Genomic DNA, 24,641 nt, shown 5'->3' with positions numbered 1-24,641 from the left:
TTTGACTGCAGTGTCATCTTGTGGCGATGAGCTGCACCACACCAATGCCTCTGTGTTAAAGGCTGATCTGACCCAAAGTTAAGATATTTTGTGCCAAAGTTCAGACTCGACATTACATTTTCCATCCTTGCATGCTTGCACTTTATTTATTTTGTTGTGTCGACTACTGATTCTAATTCCAGCGACAACTAAGAGGACGAAAGAAACCAGAAAATATTCACGTCTGAGAAGCTAAACTCAACAAAGCAGATACATGGATGCATGCATTCATACATTCTTGCTCATGGACATGCACACTGGAGGACCCGGGGATCGAACCACCAACCATCTGATTAGTGGATGACCCACTCTACCTCCTGAGCAACAGCCAGTTCATTTAAAAGTTAAAAAACGAATTGATTAATTGACTAATTGTTGCCAGTCAAGAATATTAATCTTGACTTAAAGCCATGACGGTTCTCTATGTTCTGTAGTTATAGAGCAAACACCTGCGTGACACAGAACACTGGAGAGAGGACGGGTCGAGGTTTAACCACGAGCCGACAGCTGCACAGATCATCCAACAAGTCAGAGTCAGTATTTCATGAAGCAGGTCACTAACCAAACTATCATTTATCAGTCAGTGAAACTTAAAACACTGACGACAGATAAGATAAGAGAGCATCCAACAATCAGCTGCTTCATCCAAAACAGGAAAGAGGAAATAAAACACACACACACACACACACACACACACACACAGTGTAGTGTGTACTCACATGAGGTGGTGTGTTGTTGTTGTTGAGCTGGTCCTGACTGACCGGTGAAGCTGCAGGATGACAGTCCAGTGACACTCGCTCCCGGCACGCTGCGTGACACGCGTACTTACAACCTGTGGACAAATCAAATGACTGATTGATCGACTGATTGATTGATTGACTGATTGTTAAACGAGGAAAAGGAAAATGTTTTATCTCTGACTGGAAAGTCACAGTGAGGTACGTGCAGGTGTCTAACGTATATGCAAATAACTCGATGATAGGCGAGCTCCCCTTCTCGGAATGAAAGCCGACTACATGCAAATCAGTTAATAATAAAGGAGGACATGTTTCATAACAAGGACATCACATAGGTTTGAATAACCCGCAGTCAAAGTCTGATTTTAGAGAATCACAGGGACGTGGTAGGCAGTTTAAACCTGTGTATGAAAAATACTTTGAGCTGTGTCATCATTATTTATCTCCTGATTTAGTTTAATTTTAGACAGAGATCAGTCAAATGTTATATAAGCTGCATGCTGTCAACACTTATCAAACAAATACGTATTTTTGGGGCATTTCGATAGTTATAAAGTTGTTTTTTAAAGGTTCAAATACTGGGAAATAAAACACAGACTCAAATGGGATAAACACGAGTTTCAGAGCTGTAACAATTAAGTCAACTGAAACAACACATGATTGTTTTTAGTCATTAAAAAGCACAAAATGAGCCAAATATTTTCTGGTTCCAGCTTCTAAAATGTGAAGATTTGATGATTTTGAGGTACTGTACTTGAGTATTTCTGTTTTAATTGTACTTTACTGTGTTTTGAAGGCAGAAATTTTACTTTTTTATTCCACATTTATGGCTTTTATTCATAAAGTAATTGAAATGAGCTCCAACTTTATCATCTGCAACAATATGAATACACTTTCTACCACTGTTGTTCAGACAGTTTTGACATTTTCCACAATTTTATAGACTAAAAGTTCAAATTTAAAGTTCATTTGCAGCTCTGATGACATAAACATGTCCTGTTATACTAGTTTTGTCCATGATGCTCAACCTGAGTTCATTAGTTTTAACTTTTACTGAAGCATCAGACGTACAAACACACACACACACACACACACACTGAACCATTACATACTGAAACTCACTTCCTGTCAACAAACAAACATCACACACCACGACACACTCCGACAAAGATGCAAACACCTACACATGCATGGCGCACGCGTGTGTGTGTGTGTGTGTGTGTGTCTGTGTGTGTGTGTGTGTGCGTGTGTGTTCCTGTGATCCTACCTGGCGACCTCTTTTTCATGTGCTGCCCGACTTTATCCGACAGTTTGCACATGGCTGCTCCCATCTCCCATCTTCATCTCACACACCTCAACATCCTCGCCAGTATCTATTACATCACCTCGTCTTTCACACACACACACACACACACACACACACACTGTCCAAACACACTCTCTCCTCTGTCTCCGTTCTCAGTCGTGTCTCCCGGTCGTGTCCTGCCTCTACACTCCAGTCTCTATCAGACTTCAGATGCTGATTTGCGTGGCCACCACTCTCTCTGTTTCCCTGTGTGTGTGTGTGTGTGTGTGTGTGTGTGTGTGTGTGTGTTATTGTGCTGAGTGGGTGATTTAACAGTCAAATGGAGGCCACAGTGTGATGGACACACAGACAGGAGAGGAGGGGTGCTGCTGCTGCTGCTGCTGGACGTAGGACTGCTGACTCAGTCACTCTCTCTTTCTCCCCTCCTTGTTATTATGACCAGTGTGTGTGTGTGTGTGTGTGTGTGTGTGTGTGTGTGTGTGCAGTTTCCTGCCGTCACTCTCCATTCATCCGTTCACTCCGTCATCCCCTTTCACAATGAACTTGATCCTCAGAGGGAGGACAGAAACATCCATCCACTGCACGAGTTTATTTATGGACGTGAAAGAGACACAGTCACAACGTCCGAACTACAAAATACATCAGCTGGACTGCAGAGCTCGACACGAACGGTTGCCTGGCAACATTGTGCAACAGATTTTAAATCATTGATGCTACACTGACTTGTAGTCGGGTGAATGGTGTCTCTAAGTCACACAGCAGCAACTATTTCACTGATTCTGGTGAAACTGGATCATATTTTATTTAACTCTCTGTGATTTACAGAGTTTATGATGGACAGTGAAGTAAACTGTAGCTGCTGTCAGCTCACGTCAGGGAAGAGGATACAGCTCTGCTCTGAATATTTCCTTCCCCTCTCTCGGTTACCGTCCTGTATCGGTAATAAAAATGATTCAAATATGAAAATGTATCTTTGATGTTTCATCTTCATCTTTCTGCTGCTGCTCATCGTCCTCTCTTCTTCTTCTTCCTCCTCCACTCTCTCTTTTCTCTCTCTGCTGTCTCAGGGATAAAAGCTTTTCCCAGACGCCGACGATCGATCAGACTCAATCAGCCGGGTGAGCGGAGAGTCACACACACACACACACTTACTCACACACACACACACACACACTTACTCACACACACACACTAGAGGAAAAGATTACAGTTCAGCGTTTATAAAACTTCTAGTCTATAATCTCCTTTTTTATTATGATGAATGTCGAACTGTACTGCTGTGATTTACAGTAAAACTCATGTATAAGTGCTTTTAACTTTTACATATTTACTCACATAAAATACATTATTTTTTACGTTTTATCCCATATCACACTATTTTGAACTGAACAAACTGTAGGAAGTCACAGAAATACACTGAACCTTTAAAAAAAATGTGAAATTTTCAAACTTGACTCTTTCGGTTATGATCAAAATATGATAAAACATCTGTCTCGTCACTTAAAATATAAAAATATAATAAAATATAAGGCTTTACAGTGTGCTGTATAATTAATTGGTAACTGTGATGCATATTTTATGAAACTACAGTAGTTAGTGTCACGCCACAAACCACCAGCAGCAGCAGCAGCCTGTAAATCATCACGGGCTCTTATTGTGAAAGTCAGTCAGTGTTCAGAGGTCAAAGGTCAGAAACCACAAACTGGACAGACTGGACTTTTTTTTTTTTTCTTTCTCCTGTACGTGAAACATTTTTTAACACCGACCCTCTAATCAAGTCTGTGTGTGCAGAGAGACCGACGATGAATCCTCAGCTACTCGACACTCACCTGATGAAACACACACACACACACACACACACACACACACACACTGTATTCACTAATACCATTAAAAGTTACAAGCAGCAAGCTGGACTATGAATCAAGGTCTGGCAACCTCTGTGGTTGGAAAATGAAGCCGAAAGCTGCAGTTCCTCTAACGTCCACTTGAGGCTGGCTCCAGAAGTGAGTCAGTCTCCATAAGTCCCCATGTCCAAATGTCCAACTTCACAGCAGAAATAAACATGTTTACAGCCTGGTACAAAAAACAGTTTTGGTCTCTGTAGCTAATTTCCCCGTTCATGAGAACTGTACTGAGGGTGAATTTATATACAACTCACCTGTTCACATTATATTAAGGCTTAAAGTTATGCAGGATTAAGAGCGTGGACGCTTTGATTGACAGGTGGGTGCAGGTATAGGTGGAGTCATTCAGCGATGATCCACGTCTCAGTCTTAACTAACACTGAATGTATCATCTGTGTAACTACAGGCTGTTTGCTGACATGAAACAAGTTTCCTGCTGTGTTCAGATCATGAGCTGCACATGCTCATACAGTAGCGAGAAGACAAAGTGTGTGTGTGTGTGTGGTGTGTGTGAGGACAGGTGTGTGGTGTGTGTGAGGACAGGTGTTTGCCATCTGTTCTTTGTCGTTCCTTTATTTCCATTTTCTTTCTTTCTCTCTGTGTTCATGTTCAGACACGTTCACGTTACTATTTTGCTGGACAGAATAAAGACTTATATTACACACACACACACACACACACACACACACACACACACACCATACACACACACACACACACACACATTAAATACCTGCAGGCACAGTGCATGTGGCTGATACCGGAGATTCAGCTGTAGTTTTTTGTGTTCAGTTTTTACGATTTACGTTGAATTTAATAACAGATCAGCTCAGTTTAAACTTCATATTTTGTGATATTTCCAGCTCAGTTTACAGTAAACAGGGTTTGTCTCTTATCGAGGACACTGAATATGTTTCCACTGACAGAAAGTGGAAGGACAAACAAGCTGCTGATCCCGGGGGAAGATCAGCGAGCGTCTCATTAATAAATTAAAATCAGACTTCCCTGCCGCGCTGCCAAAACTCACCGGAGTTCCTCCACAGCAGAATCACTTCCAGCCGCCCGGAGCGTCGCATCACTTTTGGAAAGCGGTAGAAAAATCCAGACACTCTCCTCAGAGTTCTGCCAAAGTTTCTGGCAAAGCCCATTGCTCACACACAGACACACACACAGACGCACACACAGACACACACACTCATACACACTCTCTGTTGTGTCTCCGTGCAGAATCCAGATTTAAATCCAAAGTTAACTTCACGTGGATCCAAATCATCCTTCACTGCCACCCCACGATGTGTCTCAGCCTGTGCTCAGCTCTGTACTCGTCCCTCCCCTCACACACACACACACACACACACACACACACACACACACACACACACACACACACACACTGACCCCCATTTGTGTTTGTATGCATAAGTGTGTGTGTCAGCTGCTCATCCTTTGTTTGTTCAGTCGCTGTGACAGTTTGGCTCTACGCGGGACAAGATACACACACACACACACACACACACACACACACACACACACACACACACACACACACACAGTTGGCAGCTTCAGTATTTTGCACAGTGGTTCAAAATGAGTCTCCATTCTCCATCATAAACTACGTCTGGCTGCTCCGCCTTCAACTCTCTGTGATTTACAGAGTTTCCTGATGGACAGTGAAGTAAACTGTAGCTGCTGTTAGCTCATGTTAGCTCGGTTTGTTAGCCGGGCTGTGAGGTCTGAATGGGCGAGCCAGTGTCGTGCCAGAACAGGAGCCTGGCAGCCTCTATGGACACGTTGATAGAGGAAGGTAAGAAGAGAAAATGAGCGAGTGAGCCGCCGGAGAAGAGTAAATCTGGGACTGACTTTTAGTGGTTGGTAAAAAAATAATCGGCTGAAAGACAACAAATCACAAAAATACCAATTTCTAAGTAACACTGTACAGTATAAATAGAGGAAAGGTTATAGGGGTTATTTAAAATGAAATTAGATTCAAGTGCTTATGTTTCTGTTCTGTTATGCCAGAGAACAGATGGATATCGAGCTCTAATGCCACAGCAAACAGGGAGTGATTAGAGGCAATTAAATGATCTGTACCAGCCCACGACTAACGAACACACACACACACACACACAGACAGAGTATCTGGTGCAACACTAAACCCGGTCGGACAAAGACTTCCTGATCTCTGCGGCAGGTTTCTGTTACTTCACCTTGTAAGAGGACGAGACAAAGGGACAAAGGACGAGAGAGACCCACGGCGAGACTGACATCGAGATCGAGAGAGAAAAAGAGAGAGTGTGTCCAATCCTTATCGGGTCTTATCTGACCCACTTTGAGACACAAAAACACTGAAATGTGAACACGCTGTTTAATTTCACTCGTGTGTGATAATGTGTTGAGCCACTGATTCACCAAACGAAGCTGGAAAATGGTTAAACTTATTGAACAGTTAGAGATCGATAAGTCAGCACGGCTGATGTTATCGGCTGATCTTAGCTTATCAACGATATCTCAGTGTCTTTCGTATGTCGGCAAGAAAACGTGTCTTCGTTAAGTTTTGTAGTTTCTTTTTAACGTTTCGAACGGGGAGGGTGAGGAGAGGGGTATTCACTTGGTTGCAATCTGCAGCGGCAACCACAATCGTTAGATGTCGCTACTGGACTTTTTTTTCCCTCTGACGTCCTCCAGCTGCTCCGCTTCGACTCTCTGTGATTTTCTGTCTGTGAGTTTCCTGATGGACAGTGAAGTAAACTGCTGCCAGCTGTAGCTGCTGTCAGCTCAGTTTGTTAGCCGGCGCTGCTCGGACTGTGAGCTCAGAGCACTGGGAGAGAGTTAGTGTTTGTACCAACGCGGAGAAGAGTAGGGATGGGAATCGAGAAGGTCGAGGTTCTTGTTGTGTTTCAATTCCATGGAATCGTTTGGCAGTTTATCTAACGATTCTCTTATCGATTCAAGAAAGCACGACTCATTACGTCACGTAACTTCCGCAAGTTTGGCACGTGCAGTGCAATCAGTAGTAAACAATGTCACCCACTCGGTTCAAATGCTCCAAAGTTTGGCTGCATTTCACCAAATAAAGACGTCAACAGGGTGCAATCATTGCAAAGTGGAGATAACAGCGTCTGGAGGGAACACGACCAACATGCAGAAACATTTGCGCACACAACATGCAATATTTTTAAATGAATGTCGTGTTTTTGACACGCTTCGGACTGGAGATGAATCTCAACCTAGCAGCAGCGGCAGCAGCCAGGCTATGACCACCTCTGCGGTTACTACGGAAGGTAAATAACACACTGCCTACCATGTTAACGCGATGTGCTTCTTTGTAAAACATGCGATAACAGTTAACATTAAACAAATGCCTTCTGTATTATTTAGAAGATGACGTTTTCTTCCCAAATGAGAATCGTTAAGAGAATCAATAAAGAATCGAATCGTTATGCAGAATCGATAATGAAATCGGAATCATAAAAATCTTATCAATTCCCATCCCTAGAGAAGAGCAGGTTTTCAGTGGGGAACAGAGCTGATGTCGTGCCAGAACAGGAGCTGGGCAATGTAACCAGGCTCAGCAGCCTCTATGGACATAATGACAGAGGAGAACAGACCGAAGAGGACGTTGACTGAGGAACCTAAGATGAGAAAAGAGTAAGCAAGAAGAGCAAATCTGGGACTGACTTCTTCCACTGCTGCTGTGGCCTGCACTGTATCGTAAACTGGGTCAGTCCAACCTGCCTCCAGCATAATAAATTAATTTTTAAAAGAAATAACTGATGTTGTTGCCGAACTGACTTATAAGTGACTCTTTCTACGCGTTAATAAGTGAACCAGTGACCGAAACACTCCTCCGTGGAGAGCGACAGCGCGTTGGCACTTCATAGTTTTTATCTAAAATCATATTCGTCCTTTCAGGAAGCTCGATTACGCTCACATCAAGTGATGGACAAGCTTTCACGAGCTTCCTGAGTGGCGATCGACTGCGGAAACGGCTTTTAAATGAGCAGAAACCTCAACCCCACACCCTTAATGTATACACACATACTACACACCCAACCTCCATCAGCGCTGCTGGTAAAACTGACGGGAAACACAGAGCTCACTGTGCCCGGTGCTGACTGTAAACACAATGAGGTTAAAAGGTTGAAGTGGACGGAGGCAGAGTAAGAAGATGTCAGTCAGAATAAAATATTACAGCAGATCAAGTTTTATCTTTGTCCTTAAAACACAGGACAGACTGCTGGAGGGGAACAAAACAACGGCCAATAAACTCAGAGAGTAATTCATTATTGACAGGAAGCAACTCGTGTGGTTTCTACTTAACCTCATGCCAAATGTTTAATGATTTAATGACAACACGATCTATCTGAGCAAGAACGCCTGACTTTACCTGTGTTTTGGTTATGGATTCAACTATATACACACTGTGTTTGATAAACAGTGTGATTGACGAGCAAATTTCAGTAAGTAGAATAAATATAATGAGGTTAAAAAAGAAGAGAAAGAAAACAGAACAAACAACTAAAGAAACTGGGAGAGAATGAAGGTTTAACACAGCAGCTGTTTGAATATTCAAAATCTCCTGACTCTTATTTCCATTAGGACACGAAGAAAAGTATCCCTGCACATGAGGAAGAACAACCTTCTGATTTCTATTGTTAGTAGACACAGAGGGAGGTCAGCACAGTCTGTCTCTGAGACACTGAGGCTTCGGTTCACTTCAGACCTGAACCGACCGGTCCGTCTGCATACCGACTGCATTCCAGCTGCTGCCCTGCCTGTTTATGTCACTGAAACAGCTCCATTTAAACTACGTGCCAGGAGGCACTACCTGCAAACGTTTATCACATCTGAACATCCAAAAAGTCCAAAAACCTTCACAGAAGTATTATATTCTCTAGAGTAAGGTGCTGTCACCTGATTATTTCCATTACTGATTCATCTGTAGGGTGTTTAGAGTTGTGTTTAGTCCATAAAATACCAGATAACAGTGACAGATCATATTTACAATTTCCTGGAGAGAAGGTTAACTGTATCAAATTACTCGTTTTGTTTATCCAACTCAAAAGATGTCAAGTTTACGGTGAAATAAAACTGATAAAAGCAGCAAATCCTCCATATTTCACACATTTTCTAAGTATTTAACACAAAAACACTAAAACTGCCAATTTAGAGTCACCAATTAACCTGTTAGGTGCATGACTTTGGACTGGATACGCCACAAGATTCGAAGCAGGAACCTTCTTTGCTATGCCACCCCACAGATACAGTCATAGTGAAATGTATAGTACTGATTCATTTTCATATAAATGTCACATTTAGAGGACACAACCTGTTTGTCCTCGGTGGTAGATCCACTCCGATAACTCTTTGCCAAGACATCCAACAGTTTACATTCAAAAACAGTCTTTGATTTAATGCTTTAAAAGCTTATTGATCATAGATTTATTATAGAAATGATCAATCTCACACTGGTGCTCTATAGGAAGGTGGAAATTTGATTTTTTGTTGCTGAAATTGTTGAAAATGTGTCAAATTTAAAGCAACTGATGTGATTATATAATATATTAGTAGTAATTATCAAAATGAGTCTTAAAGGGGGCTCCTCAGCTTGGAAAATCCCACCCAAACACCCCCCTCCCTCCCACTCATCTTCTCCAGACTCACCTGCACAGGTGAGTCCATGCTGGAAGATGTAGGAGCAGCAGACATCACACCAGGTGTTCTCCCCTCCGGGCTCAAAGGCGTGCCCCTCCCCGGACTCCTCTTTCACCCTGGGGTCTCTCTCTCCCGGGGTGAAGATGGTCCTCACATCGGGAGGTCTGAACCCTTTCTTCCTGCTGCGCACTGGCCCTCCGCCGTGACCTTCCATCCCGTTCCCGGCTGCCTCCGCCTCGCCGTTCCTGCTCTCATGACTCGGTGAACTCTCCGGTGGATTGTCCTCCGGGTGTCCTCTCTCGCTCCAAGCCGCCTCCAGGCTCTCAAGGCTGGCCGGTTGAGGAGACGGATGCCGGCGGACAGCTCTCACCAACACCGCGCCCTTGTTGGCTTTGGAGATCCGCATCCTGGCACCCGGTGGCGGCCAGGTAGTCTCGGGGGATTTGCTGATATGAACAGCGCGCACGGTTAACGGAGAGTCGTCCGTGACCGAGCGCCGCGTGGGGACGTATTTCCGACCCTGGTGCATGACGTTAAACATCACGCACGCTCCTCATAATGCGTTTACAAGCCGGCAGAGGTGAATTAACGCGTGACACGCACACTGCAGCGTCATTGTTGCAGGTGATGACACCGTGAGCAGGTTGAGGCGGTAAAGACGCAGGGGAACGGGTTGGATCTCATTTCACCTGGACAAGGACAAAGACGCACACACCAGACTCTGTTCAATAAAATGTTAATTTAAAGATGACTTAATGCCAGGAAGAGTTAGAACTCTACAAACTTCATTTAAACAACAAGAGTTTGTCCTTTTTTAATTCTTAATTTGTTTAAATAATGAGCTCACATATAAAACAAATAACTTTTTAATTTTGGAGGGGGCTGTTGCTTCCTGTGCCAGATTACTGAAGGATTTTCTGCAGTGAAGCAGCTTTCAAAGTGATTTAAACTCATTAAATGCTGTTATGGGTCGTTATTACAATGCCGAATTTATCACAAGAATGATTAGAACAAAGTTTGTTTAGGAAAGAGTTGGTTAAGTGACTAAAAAATGTTTAAAAAATGTGGAAATATAAGTCATCAGAAATGTAAAAGGAGTTCAGTGTCAGGGTTATTCCTCATTTGGCCACAAGATGATGTTGTTTCCACTAATTTAAAGAAAACAACACGCGTACACTTTAATAATATAAATTATTTATTGTCATTTTAAACATACATTGAACACAGAGATGCAAAATTACAGTCAACACATTGATAAACGTTAAAAAAACAAAGTAATAACATCAGAAACAATCACAGGTAAGCAACTTGGCACGTCCTAACTCTCAGCTCAAAGTATTATTGTTTTTTTGTTTTGTTTTTAAAGTGCAAGTGCTGAAAAAATAAAAAAATTTAATGAGATAAAATATATATATACTGTCAACAGTTGATCACAATAACAATCATACCTGTAGTTAGTATCAAAATAAAGTTTATTTTTTGGTTTAATGTCCTTTTTAAAACTTTGACACGTCAAAACGACCTGAACAGTTTATTAATTACAGAGAGAAAAACATTCTTTAATATTTTTCTAATGCACACAGATATTTTAATGCTCGTCAGGTCTGTTTTGTTGTTTATGTGCCTGTAAACTGAACGGAGCCCTGAGTCTTATTCGATGTATTGCTGGTAACGGTGGGAGGCCTGAGCTCTCCACTTCAAGTCAAAAGCTGAAGGAGTGTTTGGGTTAGTCACAGAGTGGAAGGATTCGCTGCAGGGGGCGCTGTCCGATTAGAAAACCTTCCTTTAATTTCACTGGACGTCATCGTCGTCGTCGTGGAAAGCTTCCTCCTGTGAGACAGATGAAAGGACTCATCAAACTAAATGTTTCGAGAACAAGAAGAGTAAAGTGAGTGTGAGTTTAACGTACGTATCCGCCTTGCTCCTGCGCCCAGGTTGAGTAATACTTCTGCAGATATCTGGCGCCGTGGTCGAGCATTCGGCTCATGGGCAGCGTGTGCACGGCTGACAGACGACTGGTGACCTGCGGGGGAACAGAAACACGTCAAGCATCAAAATGAAGACGAGTCACTGAGACAGTTTTGTCTCTTTTCTCCAGGTTTACGTTAAAGAGCGCTCCAGGCTAATGTCATCGAACACTTTGAATAGGGCTCGTTGGTTCATGATGAAGTGAGACAGCTCTTCCACTGTGAGACACGTTGTGGTATCTGATATCATGAGATCTGTTCACGTGATCGACCACAGAACAGGTTGTGCCTCCTCGTTTTGTTTTAACCTGCTTCCCTCTTCCAGCCCTCTGTGCGTCAGTGGAGGCATGAAGATCTCACAAAAGGTGTTTTTGTGTCAAAAGGTCGACTCTGTCTACGTCTCAACATGTTTCACTGTGCAGCAGTCGTGGACTTTCCCGTTTACGCTCCAAGGAAAGGAAACTTAAACACTGATTCAATTCGAATTCAATTCAAACGCTCTCAGGAAGAATTATGTTTAAATACCAATAAAAACCACTGAAGTCATACTTCCCCTCTCAGTATTCTGAGCTTTCATCATGTGCTGTGCACTCGTGCTGTGAGTGTCATTTAGGGAAACACTGATAGTTAAATGCTCGTTGAAGCCGTAAAGTCGCTCTCACCTCGCAGGTCACGGCGATCTGGGTTTTGGGTGACGCTTGCGGCCCCAGAGCGCCGGGCGTGGCGGTCACGAGGCCCATCCTCTCCAAGAGGGCCGTTATTAACCTCTCAAAGAAATCGTATTTCCCGAACAGAGCTGCAGATATGTCGGCATCTTTCAGCTCCTGGAGGCGACAAAAAAAACTTTGGTTTAGAGCAGAAATGTTTGAGATACTTCACTGCAGGTCATAAACATCCAGTAGCTGATAAAGTCTCAAGTCTTGTGAACTCTAGACCTGACATGGTGCAACATGGGCGTGTTGGAAATGCTGCTGCTGCTGTGTGGAAGCTTAAATCCGGTAAGAATGAGATCCTGAAACGAGATGTTCTTACCTCGGCGTTCAGTTTGTCTCCAGCCTCTCTCAACAGCAGGCCGATCATTCTCTCCACCTCATCGTCATCTACAGACAGAGCACATGAAAATCATCAGCTACTATCCACAACAAGTCCCTCCACGTCTGCCTATCTTCACAGGAAACATGGAATGAGCAGAACTTCCTGCGTCATGGGACCTCTGAGGCACAGATGCAGCTCTAACCTCCTCAAAGTAACAGACCCATGAACACAAAGAGAGATTTAATGTCTGAACATATCGTCGTTCACTGTGTCTCAGTCTCACCTTCTGGCGAGTCTGTCTGGAGTTCTGTAGGAGTGGACGGGACTTCTTGAGCAGTGAACGGGATTTCTTTAGCGATCGCTGTCAGTCGACCTGCGACCTCTTCCAACTTTCCGTCCTCCTCTTCTTCTTCTTCTTCTGGAAGACCAGGGACTGAACACAAAAATAAAATGTTTAGTCAGGAGTACAGAAAAAAAACAAAAACACCTGTTATGGGAACAGAAAAGAGGAAGCTCGTAACTTCAGACGGACTTTCCCAAAAAAAGATAAAACACAACCTACGTCACGTTAAAGTGAAACCACGAGACGTGACTCAGCGTGACGTGAACATCATGTGGTAGACAAGTCAAAACGAGAACAGCCGGCGACGACACTTCATACAAAAACAAAAAGCGTGCCAGGTATTTCTCACCAGGAACTAAACGAAAGGCGCCGGACATGAGACATGACCTGATCCTTCATTTATTAAAACTGCTGACAATCGATTAACCGCTGCAGCTCAACGATTTGGACTGGAAAGTCCTGAAAATACTGAAGTGAATCAGACAGATACAATCCTGTGGAAATCACAAAAGTTAGTTCATGATGCTGCCGATGATCTGATTGATTTATTGAGTTTAAAATTACTTTTGTTGATGTTGATGATGGTAGTTTTTTGTGTTTTGTACACATATTTACACGGTTATTACATATATCACTACTTATATTAGTATATCTTTAGGTATGTTACATTTATTATGCAGATTTATCCACACTGATGCTTATACTCATGCACTGCTTTACTGAATTATCAATTAGTCTATTGATTAAAAGGTTAAATAGTTGCAGCACAAGTCATTTAGACTGTTCACTCTAGTCTAATTCATGTTACTTTTATTGATTTGATCTTTTCTTACCTTTGTTTTAAAGTATTCAGGTTTCCTGAAGCTGCAACAATCAATCACATCAGAATTTTATATTTTTTTTTAGGTTCCAGTGTCTAAAATGTGTGAACTTTTATGCTTTTTCTGTCCTGCAGGGTTTATGATGATATCTTTGGTTATTTTTCTGACTAAACGACGGTTCAGATCAGTCAATAAAGACGATATCGGTTAGTCACAGCACTGCTTTGTAACCGCGCAGGAGAGTCACTCACTTTCTACAGCACAGGCACTTCTGTCCAGGTCAGATGGACCCGGCTCTTCTTCTTCCGTCTGAGGTTTGATGCATTTGAACAGACGTTTCCACCCCGTCTTCTTCTTCTTCTTCGGCGTCGTCTTCTCGCTGTCCTCTGCCGGCGTCTGAGGCGAGGACGGTCCCTTTGGGTGCGAGCCTCCGTTTTTTACAGTCTGTACCGGAGACTCGTCGTCCTTCTTGGGCCTTCTCCTCTTGGCGTAGGCCATCATGAGTTTGTACTCCACCGAGTCCTCCATGCTGCTGTCGTCGTTGTCGAAGGGGTTCAGGCTGTACCCGTTACCGTTTGCCATTTTTAGTTCACTGTGAATAAAAAAGAAAAACATCAAGGTGGAGCTCAGTGCGGCTGTGAACAGACTCTTACCTCGTTAGATGGAGGCAGATTAAATGAAGAAATGAAGTCCTGCAACATTCATTCATTCATTTCCTGTCTATTAATTGTAATTGTCTGACTGGCAAGTTCTCTGGGAACTTGTGAGGGCTTATTTTGTTTTGTTTTTTAGACAATTAACCAGTTAATCTAAAGAAATGAATCAATATTTAAAAGCCGTATTGGTCTAGAATGAAAAACGTTGATAAAAAGTCAGAATTATGAAACTAAAAGTCAAATTTTTGAGCTAAACGGTAAAATAATTAATAAAAGTCACATTTTTCAGTAAATAAGCTGCAAATGATTAGAAATATATCTTATTATTCCAAATGTATTCATTCATTAGTCTAATATTCTGCTATTTATTATCAGTTTTTCTGTATTAGAGACTTCTTCTTTTGCTTTTTGATCAGTCAGCTCATCACAAATGTTTCTCAAGTCTGAAGTGACCTCTTCAAATGATCTGATCAATCAAATAAAACAACAAAAACCCAATTAAAGTTCATTTTATATTAGAAAATAAGAGAAAAGCAACAAATCTGGACTTTTTTAAAGATGTCAAACAGTTGTATTTGTTTACTTTGACCTTTAAATGAGCTGCCTGTGTCCTGCAAACACAAATAACAGTGAAGTAAACAGTGTGTAGCAGGAAGTATCCGGGTCATGTCGAGACATGTATCTTTATGTTTAACGGTCGTGTTGTTGTGAATTAAACACATAAACACATTAAATAATGTAAAAAACACGTTAAATAACCGTCACGTTACGTTTAATTAGTAACATTTGTACTTAAGTTAACCTAAAACTTGTTTAAAGTGAGTTTAGCTGCTCTGAAAAGACACTTTAACCGTCGTGTGTTTAAATAAACGTTAAAACAACGTCAACGAAACATAAAAATAACACTAGAGACTTTTTAACGGCTGTGTTAAACATTAAAGTCGTGTAGTTTTTAAATTAAACTTCAACGTAGCTATCTCAACTATGAAAAACTACTTTTAAATAACTACCTAACGTGTGTACAACGTTTTAAAAACGTAGAAAGAACGTTACTTACGGTTTAAAAACGGTTTAAAAAAAAAAAAAAGAGCCGTTAAGAGACGTTTAAAGTTCCGCGTGAGGTAACTGAAGCCAACCGGCGCCGGCACGTTATTTATATGTATGCGTCATGACGTCAGAGGGCTCATGACGCATCACGTATATACAGTACATGAGGCAGACGCTTGTAGCTCGGCAGGTAAAGCGGCGTCATCAGCTGATCGGATGGTCACAGGTTCGATCCCCGGCTACCTCAGAGTCTATGAGCAAAGATACTGAGCTCCAAAAGTTAGTTAAATATAAAAGATCATGTTATGTTCAGGAATAACGTTAAAGAAGCTGACAACACGCTCATTCCCAGGTGTTTTTGTTGAGTAAAAATGGATAAAAAAGTTTAAAACATTGAATAAAAACATTTATTTTGATGAATCCTCACAGATAAAGACTTTGTTTACTATCTATGTGCTCCCGTAACCAAAACAAACAGCAGTCAGGGAACTGAAAGTGAAACTGAAAAACAGTGACACAGCAAATAAAAATGTGTTTCAACTGGATTTATTCTAAAATGATAAGGTTACTCAAATGATGTTACAACTGTACAAACAGGCATGCTTTGTCATTATGCCTCTCAAATATATATATATACACAACTTTTTTATTTTCTGCCCATACAACATTTAAAAGTATAATTATCCAACAAATTCATCATCACAAAGTCCATGGAGGGGGATTTTTTTTTTGTTTTGTTTTGTTTTTTGTTTTGTTCTGACAGAAGCTTCCAGAAACTCTTTGTTGTGTCGTTTAATGATGTAAAACTGACTCTGAATCATGAAACGACCTCATCGTCATACATACGTTCTGTGTTTGGCACTGAGTCGTGAAAAGAGAGAAGAGGAACTGAGGCCAACTAAAACAATAAAGTCACTGAGTACAGTAATGATCATTAAACCATAGTTCGGACTCCTAAAATCTACAACATGTTTATGAAATCTTTACAGGATGAGGGTGTAGTCAGATCTGCACTTGGACAAAGAATTCCTCCTTTTTTTACGAGAAGTACACTTTGCTAGATTCTTGTTTAATATGACTCATCGTCATGTTAAACCAATAATCCCTGCAAAATGAAACAGACTAAAGAGAGATTTCATGTCATGTCATGCTAAAACTTGTCTCTTGATGGCAGCTACGGAGTAAAAAACAAAAAACAAAACAAAAAAAACCAAAGTGTTGAAACCTCACTAGTCTAGAAAATTCTATGGAAGCCCGTTTGAAACCAGCTAAAAGTGAGTCATGAATGAAGAAAAGGGGAAATCTTCTAATCTGAGTCAAAATTACGAGAAATAATTCAAAATCTTAAGATAAAAAGTTAAAATTGTTAAGCAAAAAGTCAGCTGTGAAATAAAAAGTCAAACCTATGAGATAAAAAAACTAAATTATGACACAAAAAGTCAAACTAATTAAATAAAAAGTCAGAATTATGACATTAAAAATCAAAATCTGAAATAAAAAAGTCAAAATTTTAACTTTACCATAACTCAACTCATGACTAACTTTTCATATATAAATATATATATTTTCTTACTGGTGTAAGTGAGCTTCAGCTTGGTTAGATACTTTATTTATCCCACAAATTGACTTTGTTCCTGTTTCAGTTACAACACTTATGAACTGTTGTTAAGCCGTGGGTTTGAATGAATTTACATAAAAGTCTTTAACTTGACAGATATGCTGAGACACCACAGGGTCCATTTAGTAGCTTCTCTGGAGCTTTCGACCAGGTTGTGAAATGATAAATGTGTTTACAAGGTCAACAACGAGTTTGAGTCTCTTTAATCGCAGCAAACATGGACATCTACACTTCCATGGAAGTTCATGAAAATCTGCAGAAAGGCCAGCAAAGGACTCTAAGCGGGAACTTTTATGCCTCCAGGAAACTCCCAGCTGACTCACTTGAGCTGGCATTCGACAGCGAGCTGATAAACCTCGCGACCTCGTGTCACATTCAGGGTGTTTTTTTGTTTTTTACACGGTGATGTGGGTGACAGTTCATATCCTGATGAAAGTTATAACCACCTGAAAAAACCAGCAGCACACGGTGAACACGCATGTCAGTAACGTGAGGTCTGATTATTAAGATTAAACATCTGGGATTAATTAAAGTTATCAGATATTTGATAAGAAGTAACCTGTGCTCATGTACAAGTCCAAACCTAATAAACTTTTTTTTTCAGCCATAAAAAAGTCCAAAGGTTTCTGTGTGTACTGTATTATCATGTGTGTGACACAGTGTTTTCTTAATGACTCAAGAGATTTATTGTCATGTGCAAACACAGCACAGAAACCCTCATGTTTTTACTTGCAAGTGACAATAAATCTAACTCTAAAAAACATCCGTAACAATTAAAGTAGCTGTTTAAATATAATTTTTAGTAAAACAAACTGTTGAAACTAAGTAAACACGGACTTCTCGAATCATATCTTCAAATATCCTAGAGCGTCCTGTAAATATCTGTCCACGGTTTCACTGATAACTTAGTGTAATGTTAATAAAAGTATGTTTTACATGAAGTGAATTATGTTTTTCTGTCTGCGCCCGTGGTTACCACTTTAGATTTTGGATTTAATGAACTGTTTGTTCCTGTTTCCAGGACGATGAAAGCTGCTTTCCTTTCTTACTCTGCACCAAATCAACACGGCCAATTTGCTGTATATACTTTTGTACAATATATTTTATCTATCTATCTATCTATCTATCTATCTATCTATCTATCTATCTATCTATCTATCTGTGGAGATCCCCTGACGCCCTCTGAGTGAATTATCTCACTGACTAACGTGTGAAACTTTGTTTAAACATTATTAACCCCTTCTCGCCATCACAAGTTAAAATTGTGAGGACACTTTCATTACTGGCACAGTCACATGTGGAGGTTGCACAAGGTCAAGTTGTCCTGAGGTCACTGCAGGGACGGTGTCAGAAGGACACTGGTCTCTTCTCTTTGAGATACAGATCAGTCGTATGCTTGTGCTGTCTCACTCCCTCGACACAACAGATAAGAGGGTGAACATCGTTCCACGTTTGTAGATTAACGACCAATTATGGACACATTTAGAGAATCAGAGAGGACAAGTGACAAATAACAAATCCTTCCCATCAGACCTCAGCTGTACTTTGTGTTTAGTTGATATATTGAAGATAATTTTGACATCTTTCATACATTTTACTGTCTCTTTTTGTATATTTCTTGGAAGAGTTACGTATTTTTTGCAATGTGTTTTACCACCCGGAGGTGGTTGGATGTTACCATCTCTCAGCCTCTTGGTATGAACTTCATAAGATCACATCAAAAGATGAAGAACTGTAACTAAAAGTTAAGAATTCGCATGAAGAAGTGACTCATTTATAATGATAGTTGGTGATTTCAGTTCTTTTCTTTTTTGGATTTCCCCAACGATCATCGAAGCATGAAATGAAATCAGAGGCAGAACTACAGCGTCCCATCTTCTTTTAACAAATGAATGAAATAAAACAACAAACTTCAAGTAATTCCATCATCATCATCATCATCATCATCATCAACATCATCATCATCATCATCATCAGCAGCAGCAGAAATAAAAGAAGAAATACAAAAGCAAAAATAAACAAAACACACATCCAACCTAAGAGGAAACTCAGGTAGAAATCATTTATAATAATTTAACTTTAAACAACAATAATGCCATTACAAGAAAATAATCCAGAGGATGTAAGAAAGATGCCATGCATAACTGATGAGACACAATTTAATACAAAGTTTTCGACTCGATAGAAAGAGTGATAAGAAGCGTGTGTGTGTGTATGTCATTCAGAGCGGGGCCTTAGCTTATTAACACTTCATAGAAAATGTCGTCACGGTTCACAGAAAGTTTTATTTTATATATTTTTTTTACACATTTTGTCTGTTTTTACGTCTCCGGACTCTCAGAGGAAACGTCTCAGTGTCGGACGTCGACAGCTGCAGCCATCGTAGAAATCCTCCTACTTTATTTTTTTATTCCAACGCACCTGAATTTAACACTTTTAGATCATCACAGAAACAAAAAATACAATTTCCATTTAAAAAATGTTTGTATTTCAGCTGAAAGTTTCTGCTAAAACTTAAAACTTTTCTCTTAAAAATGTATTTTGATTTGGTTTGTTGTTGTCTCTCTCTGTGAGTTACACGCTTGTTAAATTTGTACATCAGGACATCTCGACAGCTCCACCTCAAGTCAGTGCCCAGGGCATATTAATAAACAGGTAACCATAGCAACTACACGGATTCATCATGCCACCAGCTGAAAAAAAAGAAAAAGAAGTGAAACTGGCGAGTTGATCTGTCACAACATGCCCGATCATCAGATCGGAATTATTTTTGAACCTCCCGTGGTTGCTCTGTTATGATTAAAAATAAATAAATGAAAATAAATTTGATAGATTATTAAAAGAAATGGACGATATTCTCTGACTAATGTTGATCATCAGGGTTATTCTTTACATCACATGATCGATGACAGGATTAATCATTCATCATCAGATCAATGAATCATGTGGGAATTGGTTTTCTTTTGAGAAACAGGAGATTAACCCCAAAAAAAATAAATAAAGGTCCACTTACGTGATGTCTTCCGGAGCTTTCAGCCTTGAAATGTCGCTGAAAGCTCTGGAAGATATCTAACAAGTTAATCACATGAGAAACACCGCTCAGTGAAACATTCAGTCAGTAATGACTCAGTCTTTAAATGAGTGCGACGGGATTTCCAACCGATCGTTTCAAAGCCGGACTTCTACGATGGCTGCGTCTCTCAGGAAAAAAAGCTGGTCCTACTTTTATAAATTTTTTTTTTTTTAAAGTTTTACAACAGGTTATAACAAAAGAAGAATCGACATACATGCACAACCAAAGTAAAACAAAAAATAACGAGACAATCATGAACCAGCGCTGAAGTACAAACGCACATTCGATACTCCGCTGTGCTCAACGCTCGACTGTGTTAGAAACATTAATGTAATGTAAACGATTGATAGAGAAATGCAAAAAGACGTCATCTATTCATATTGCATCGAATATGGCTCAGATTTCACGCTTCTTCCTTTCTGTCTTGGATTAATGCTGCACACACACACACACACACACATTATAAGACAACACACAGTCTGCACAGAGTGAACTTCTGTCTCTTTCTGTCGCAGCTGTACACGTTTGATATGGAATGGGGATATTGTCACACACACTTATATAAACACACACACACACACCCACACACACACAAGCTGCATGTGAAAAGCCTTGTTAGGGTCAGGAGTACCAGATACACACAGTCCCGGTGTGAAGAGTTTAAATATTTGTTCGTGTCTCCTCGATAACTCAACGTTCAAGAAGAATTCATGGTTGGACTGATGTCGATGTTTTCTAAATAATCTGTCGGTGATATGACGGATTCAAGTTCATGACAAGAAACTGTTTGGATGCAACGTTTGTTTAAATTTTTTTGGCCTTTTCTCTGTCGGTCTATGATCTAATCTCCACTCTGAATTCGGTCGGGCGATAAATCAACACTGTGTTCTGTTTGTACTGTCTACATCACATTCAGAAAGGATCCGGCACTGTGACGTCGTACTGCAACCACCAAACCGCCGTGAAAACCTCCACAGTCAGCCTGAAACGTCTCTGAGACCGAGACTCTATAAACTCTAATACTCCACTCGTTGTGTTCTGACTTTGTTTGTTTCATGTGGCCGGCTTCTGAATCTGAGTCTGACTCACAAATTTATGCTGCAGAACAAGCGGCACGAAGACGTTTAATTTGGTTTCGAGCTGTGGTCGAGAGACTCAGACAGTGAATGAGAGTTTTTCATTGTTTCACACGCCGAATGATCCCGTCGGAATGCAACATCAGTGCGATTTGAACTGAGCTGTTGAGCTTTAACCTCGAAGATAAAGTCATAAATCAGGTGTTAAAGGACGTTATTCCTTCATCTTATCGTTGTGAATATAGTTTGTATTCCTCGACGTTTAAACATGGTCTCACGTCTATAAAGATAATAAAACATCAGAGTTTGGTCTGATTGCATATATTATACGTATTGTAATATATACCAATATATAACTCGACTCGACAACGACAAAACTAAACCTATGTTAGATGTTTGCTATGAAAGCAGAAGCTACATATCGAGATTCAAACCATCATCAACTCCTCGGACCAACAACGCGGTGGAATGAAATAATAAAAACTATATATATGTATGAATATATATTAATGACTGATGACGGAGTCATGAAATAAAAAATTTGGATCACAGAGAGTTTAATTTGATTCCTTTTGAAGTGGATTGACTTTGTTGTTGCTCAAACTTTGTGGTTCATGAAGGTTTTTGACTTGTGACACCTTAAAACAAATCAGTATCGACTCTTTACAGGTGGAAATATCAAGTATCTAACAGGAAAAAGGCAAAACTGCTGACATATTTTGAAGTCATCAGCGGGATCACATCACAGACTGGAAGTTTGATTCATTGTTTCGTGTTTCTGGTTTGAAAAGCAGTTATAAAAATAAAGTTCTTCTCTCCTCACTTCCTTCCTTCTGACAGCTGAAAAGATTTTCGGAGCCCTCCGTTGACCCGGTAACAGGGATGATGAATGAAACATGATAATTGTATAATTTGGTGTTCAAACAATCAGTTCGGGGGTTCGTGAGGGCGTGAAAAGCGACTCTGGGATAGATATGACACTACGTCAGTGCAATGTCTTTGGCACACAGGTTTTATAACATAGAAGCCTTTTTTTGTTTTGTTTTTTTGTTTTGTGAAATGAAACTTTATGTTTAATACTTTCAACACATCGTGACCAAAATAAAAACACGTTTTTTCACGAGTCCGGTTCTCCAAAAAAAAAAAAACTCACAAGTGAACTCACGACCTCGCGACGGCTGCTCAAAGTGCACTTGAACCGTTAAAAGTCCCGACAATCAATCACTCATCAATCAATCAATCAGCACAACCAATAAATAGAATATGAATAAATAAATACAAATAAATAGTTTGACCGTTAAAACCTCCACTGCCGTGAGCTGAAGCCGTTTTGAGTTAAATCAAAACTTTTTTTTTTTTTTTTACACTTTATTCTCTCCCGGATTCGTCTCCACTACGAGTGTGTGTGTGCAGAGTCCAGAGAGACACAGTGAGTGTGTGTGTGTGTGTGTGTGTGTGTGTGTGTGTGTGTGTGTGTGCGCCTCAGACAGCCGTCTCCAAGTCTTCGCGGTTGGCAGACGATGTGTGTTGTTGGTTGCTCAGGTAGGAGGCGAGCTCGGGGTCTCCCTCCGCTTGGTCCGCTGGTGTTTTCCCCTGACGGACACACAAACACACACATGGTGACGTTACATCAGTGCTGACACATCAAACACTTTTATTCTGGTTTAACTCTATTTTTAATTTAAATTTAAGTTTCTGTCTCTCTGAAGAACTCAATAAGTTAAGAAATAATCAGAAAATTGAAAACTTAAAATAAAAAGAAGGGCAGGGCTGCAGCTAACGATTATTTTTCCTCTTTAGAGTCAATTATTTTCCTAATTAATCAACTTTTTCCATATTCAAATCTCTTTGCAGACATAATCAGCTGACCTCCCAGAAAAACAAAGAAAGGCAGAAAAACTTTTCACTTCTGAGGAGATGAACTTTTTCTTTTTTTGTCATTTTCGTTTGAAAAACATCGCTGATTAATTTCCTCTGTTAAGAAATCCACTCATCACTCACAGCAACAGTTCGATTGCTAAATGCTCTGTGGTCTTGAGCTTAAACCGGGTCACTGTTGGTGTGTGGCCTGATCTGTTTTTATATGATCCTACCTGGTTTTTATTAGTTTTTATCGTGTCCAAATTATTTCTAGACGTTTCCACATGTAGCTCCCCTCTATCGTTTCTTCGTAACTCCGTAAACGAGTCGCCCCCAGTGAGATTATTAAAGCTGTTTTGAATTTTCAGTGTAAAATTAAATGTAATGCATTTTTAATCGAATACAGTCTGAAGTGTTGACACATGCCGAATATAAGCTCCCCAAAGTCAGGGTTGTTTTATTCGACTGTATGAGATTTCTATAACAACGTGACATCCTGAACAGCTCACCTGTCTTCACACCTTCTCTAGAAACAAAGCTGTCAGCTTTCTTTGGCTCCGGTTCTTCCCCCTTCGAGGAGTGGGGGATTTCCCGTCGTCATTATCAGCACCACATGGCTCAAGATTTCATAATCCAGCAGAGCCTGGAGTTCAAGGACTTTCCAGAAACTCCCAGCGCTCTAGGATTCTGCTTCAAAGACTGATGAATCTACTTTTGAGGAGTTTGCAGACTACATTTATTGTTCCCAAGTTACATGATATAAACACCAAGATAACTAAGACTAAAGACTGAGTTTGAATATGAAAGAAAGTAGAAGACTACTGCTTTAAAACATTTAGATTTCCTGTTTCATTTAGTTGGTTAGTGTCGTATAATCGCGATATTATATTATAAGGGTGCTTTACTGTCAGTATTGGCATGGCAGTGATGCGATCAGTACAGAAGCTCACCCTCTCATGTGATATTGCTTTATTCCAAGTCAAGCATGTTTTATTATATAGATCTCACAGAGATTTAGAGTCCGTGCAGCACACGACGCTGTTTCTGCTTCTATCACGTGTAAATCAACATCCAGTGAGGCCGAACAAACATAAAAAGGTTGGAGACAGGTCAGGTCTGAGCATGAAGTATTATTATGAAACATGTTCGCCTGGATGCCAAGGTTATGTAAGACACACCGGAGAAAACAGCCAGGGCAAAATTTCACTGTAAATCATTTACATGGTGGTGCTCTGATATGACTCAGCTGGAGTTACGGGAAGTGTGTGTGTGTGTGTGTGTGTGTGAGTGTGTGTGTGTCAGTCCTGCAGAGAGAGTGTGCAGAGGTTTGTACGTAAAGCTTGAGCGCGAGTTTACCTGGAAGTTGGTCTTCTCGAGCGACGCACCGGCCTCCACCAGCAACCGACACACGCCGTGCTGCTTCTCCGAGGCCGCTTTGTGCAATGCGGTGTCCCCTCTACACACACACACACACACACACACACACACACACACACAGCTG

General features: G+C 40.6%; 3 protein-coding genes across 10 annotated transcripts in view; all 3 read right to left on the bottom strand.

Annotated features, from left to right (window-relative positions):
• Positions 1 to 473: 473 nt before the first annotated feature.
• On the bottom strand, positions 474 to 10,645 carry LOC109142604 (ras association domain-containing protein 5). The gene is made up of 3 exons (XM_019276866.2): positions 9,654 to 10,645; positions 759 to 871; positions 474 to 488 (listed from the first exon to the last, which is right to left on the bottom strand). Exons 1-3 carry the CDS (start codon positions 10,183 to 10,185, stop codon positions 474 to 476), a joined length of 660 nt encoding a protein of 219 aa, XP_019132411.2. The 5' UTR covers positions 10,186 to 10,645.
• A 176-nt stretch (positions 10,646 to 10,821) lies between these two features.
• On the bottom strand, positions 10,822 to 15,661 carry LOC104936318 (apoptosis facilitator Bcl-2-like protein 14). Of its 2 annotated transcripts, XM_010752335.3 has the most exons (7): positions 15,524 to 15,661; positions 14,062 to 14,402; positions 12,930 to 13,079; positions 12,644 to 12,711; positions 12,274 to 12,435; positions 11,554 to 11,667; positions 10,822 to 11,474 (listed from the first exon to the last, which is right to left on the bottom strand). In XM_010752335.3, the coding sequence occupies exons 2-7, from the start codon at positions 14,390 to 14,392 to the stop codon at positions 11,436 to 11,438; spliced, it is 864 nt and encodes a 287-aa protein (XP_010750637.3). In that variant the 5' UTR covers positions 14,393 to 14,402; positions 15,524 to 15,661; the 3' UTR covers positions 10,822 to 11,435. The 2 variants fall into 2 exon arrangements, with proteins under 2 accessions (XP_010750637.3, XP_019132379.2); XM_019276834.2 differs by lacking the exon at positions 15,524 to 15,661 and having other exon boundaries at positions 14,062 to 14,556.
• Positions 15,662 to 18,993: 3,332 nt separating this feature from the next.
• The window catches only part of dgki (diacylglycerol kinase, iota), a 71,373-nt gene continuing 65,725 nt past the window's right edge, over positions 18,994 to 24,641 (bottom strand). For all 7 annotated transcript variants that reach the window (XM_027291955.1, XM_027291956.1, XM_027291957.1 and 4 more), the window contains 2 exons: positions 24,497 to 24,596; positions 18,994 to 22,873 (listed from right to left, as the gene is read on the bottom strand). In XM_027291955.1, the coding sequence (XP_027147756.1) occupies positions 22,763 to 22,873; positions 24,497 to 24,596 (211 nt within the window). In that variant the 3' untranslated portion in view covers positions 18,994 to 22,762. The remainder of the gene's footprint in view (positions 22,874 to 24,496; positions 24,597 to 24,641) is intronic.

Source organism: Larimichthys crocea, chromosome XX (assembly GCF_000972845.2).
Source record: "Larimichthys crocea isolate SSNF chromosome XX, L_crocea_2.0, whole genome shotgun sequence".
NCBI classification, from domain to species: Eukaryota; Metazoa; Chordata; class Actinopteri; family Sciaenidae; genus Larimichthys; species Larimichthys crocea.
Note: the sequence above shows the minus strand (reverse complement) of the source record. Positions and strands in the feature narration are given on the sequence as shown.

What these genes read in the sequence shown, in the direction of transcription:
- LOC109142604 (XM_019276866.2), bottom strand. Translation starts at nt 10,185, where the DNA reads ATGTTTAACGTCATGCACCAGGGTCGGAAATACGTCCCCACGCGGCGC. An exon ending in GCATGGACTCACCTGTGCAG is followed by an intron (nt 872 to 9,653) that starts GTGAGTCTGGAG and finishes ATTTGTCCACAG; the next exon opens with GTTGTAAGTACGCGTGTCAC.
- LOC104936318 (XM_019276834.2), bottom strand. Translation starts at nt 14,425, where the DNA reads ATGTTTTTCTTTTTTATTCACAGTGAACTAAAAATGGCAAACGGTAAC. An exon ending in AAGTGCCTGTGCTGTAGAAA is followed by an intron (nt 13,080 to 14,061) that starts GTGAGTGACTCT and finishes TTTTGTGTTCAG; the next exon opens with TCCCTGGTCTTCCAGAAGAA. An exon ending in AGATCGCCGTGACCTGCGAG is followed by an intron (nt 11,668 to 12,273) that starts GTGAGAGCGACT and finishes GTTCCCCCGCAG; the next exon opens with GTCACCAGTCGTCTGTCAGC.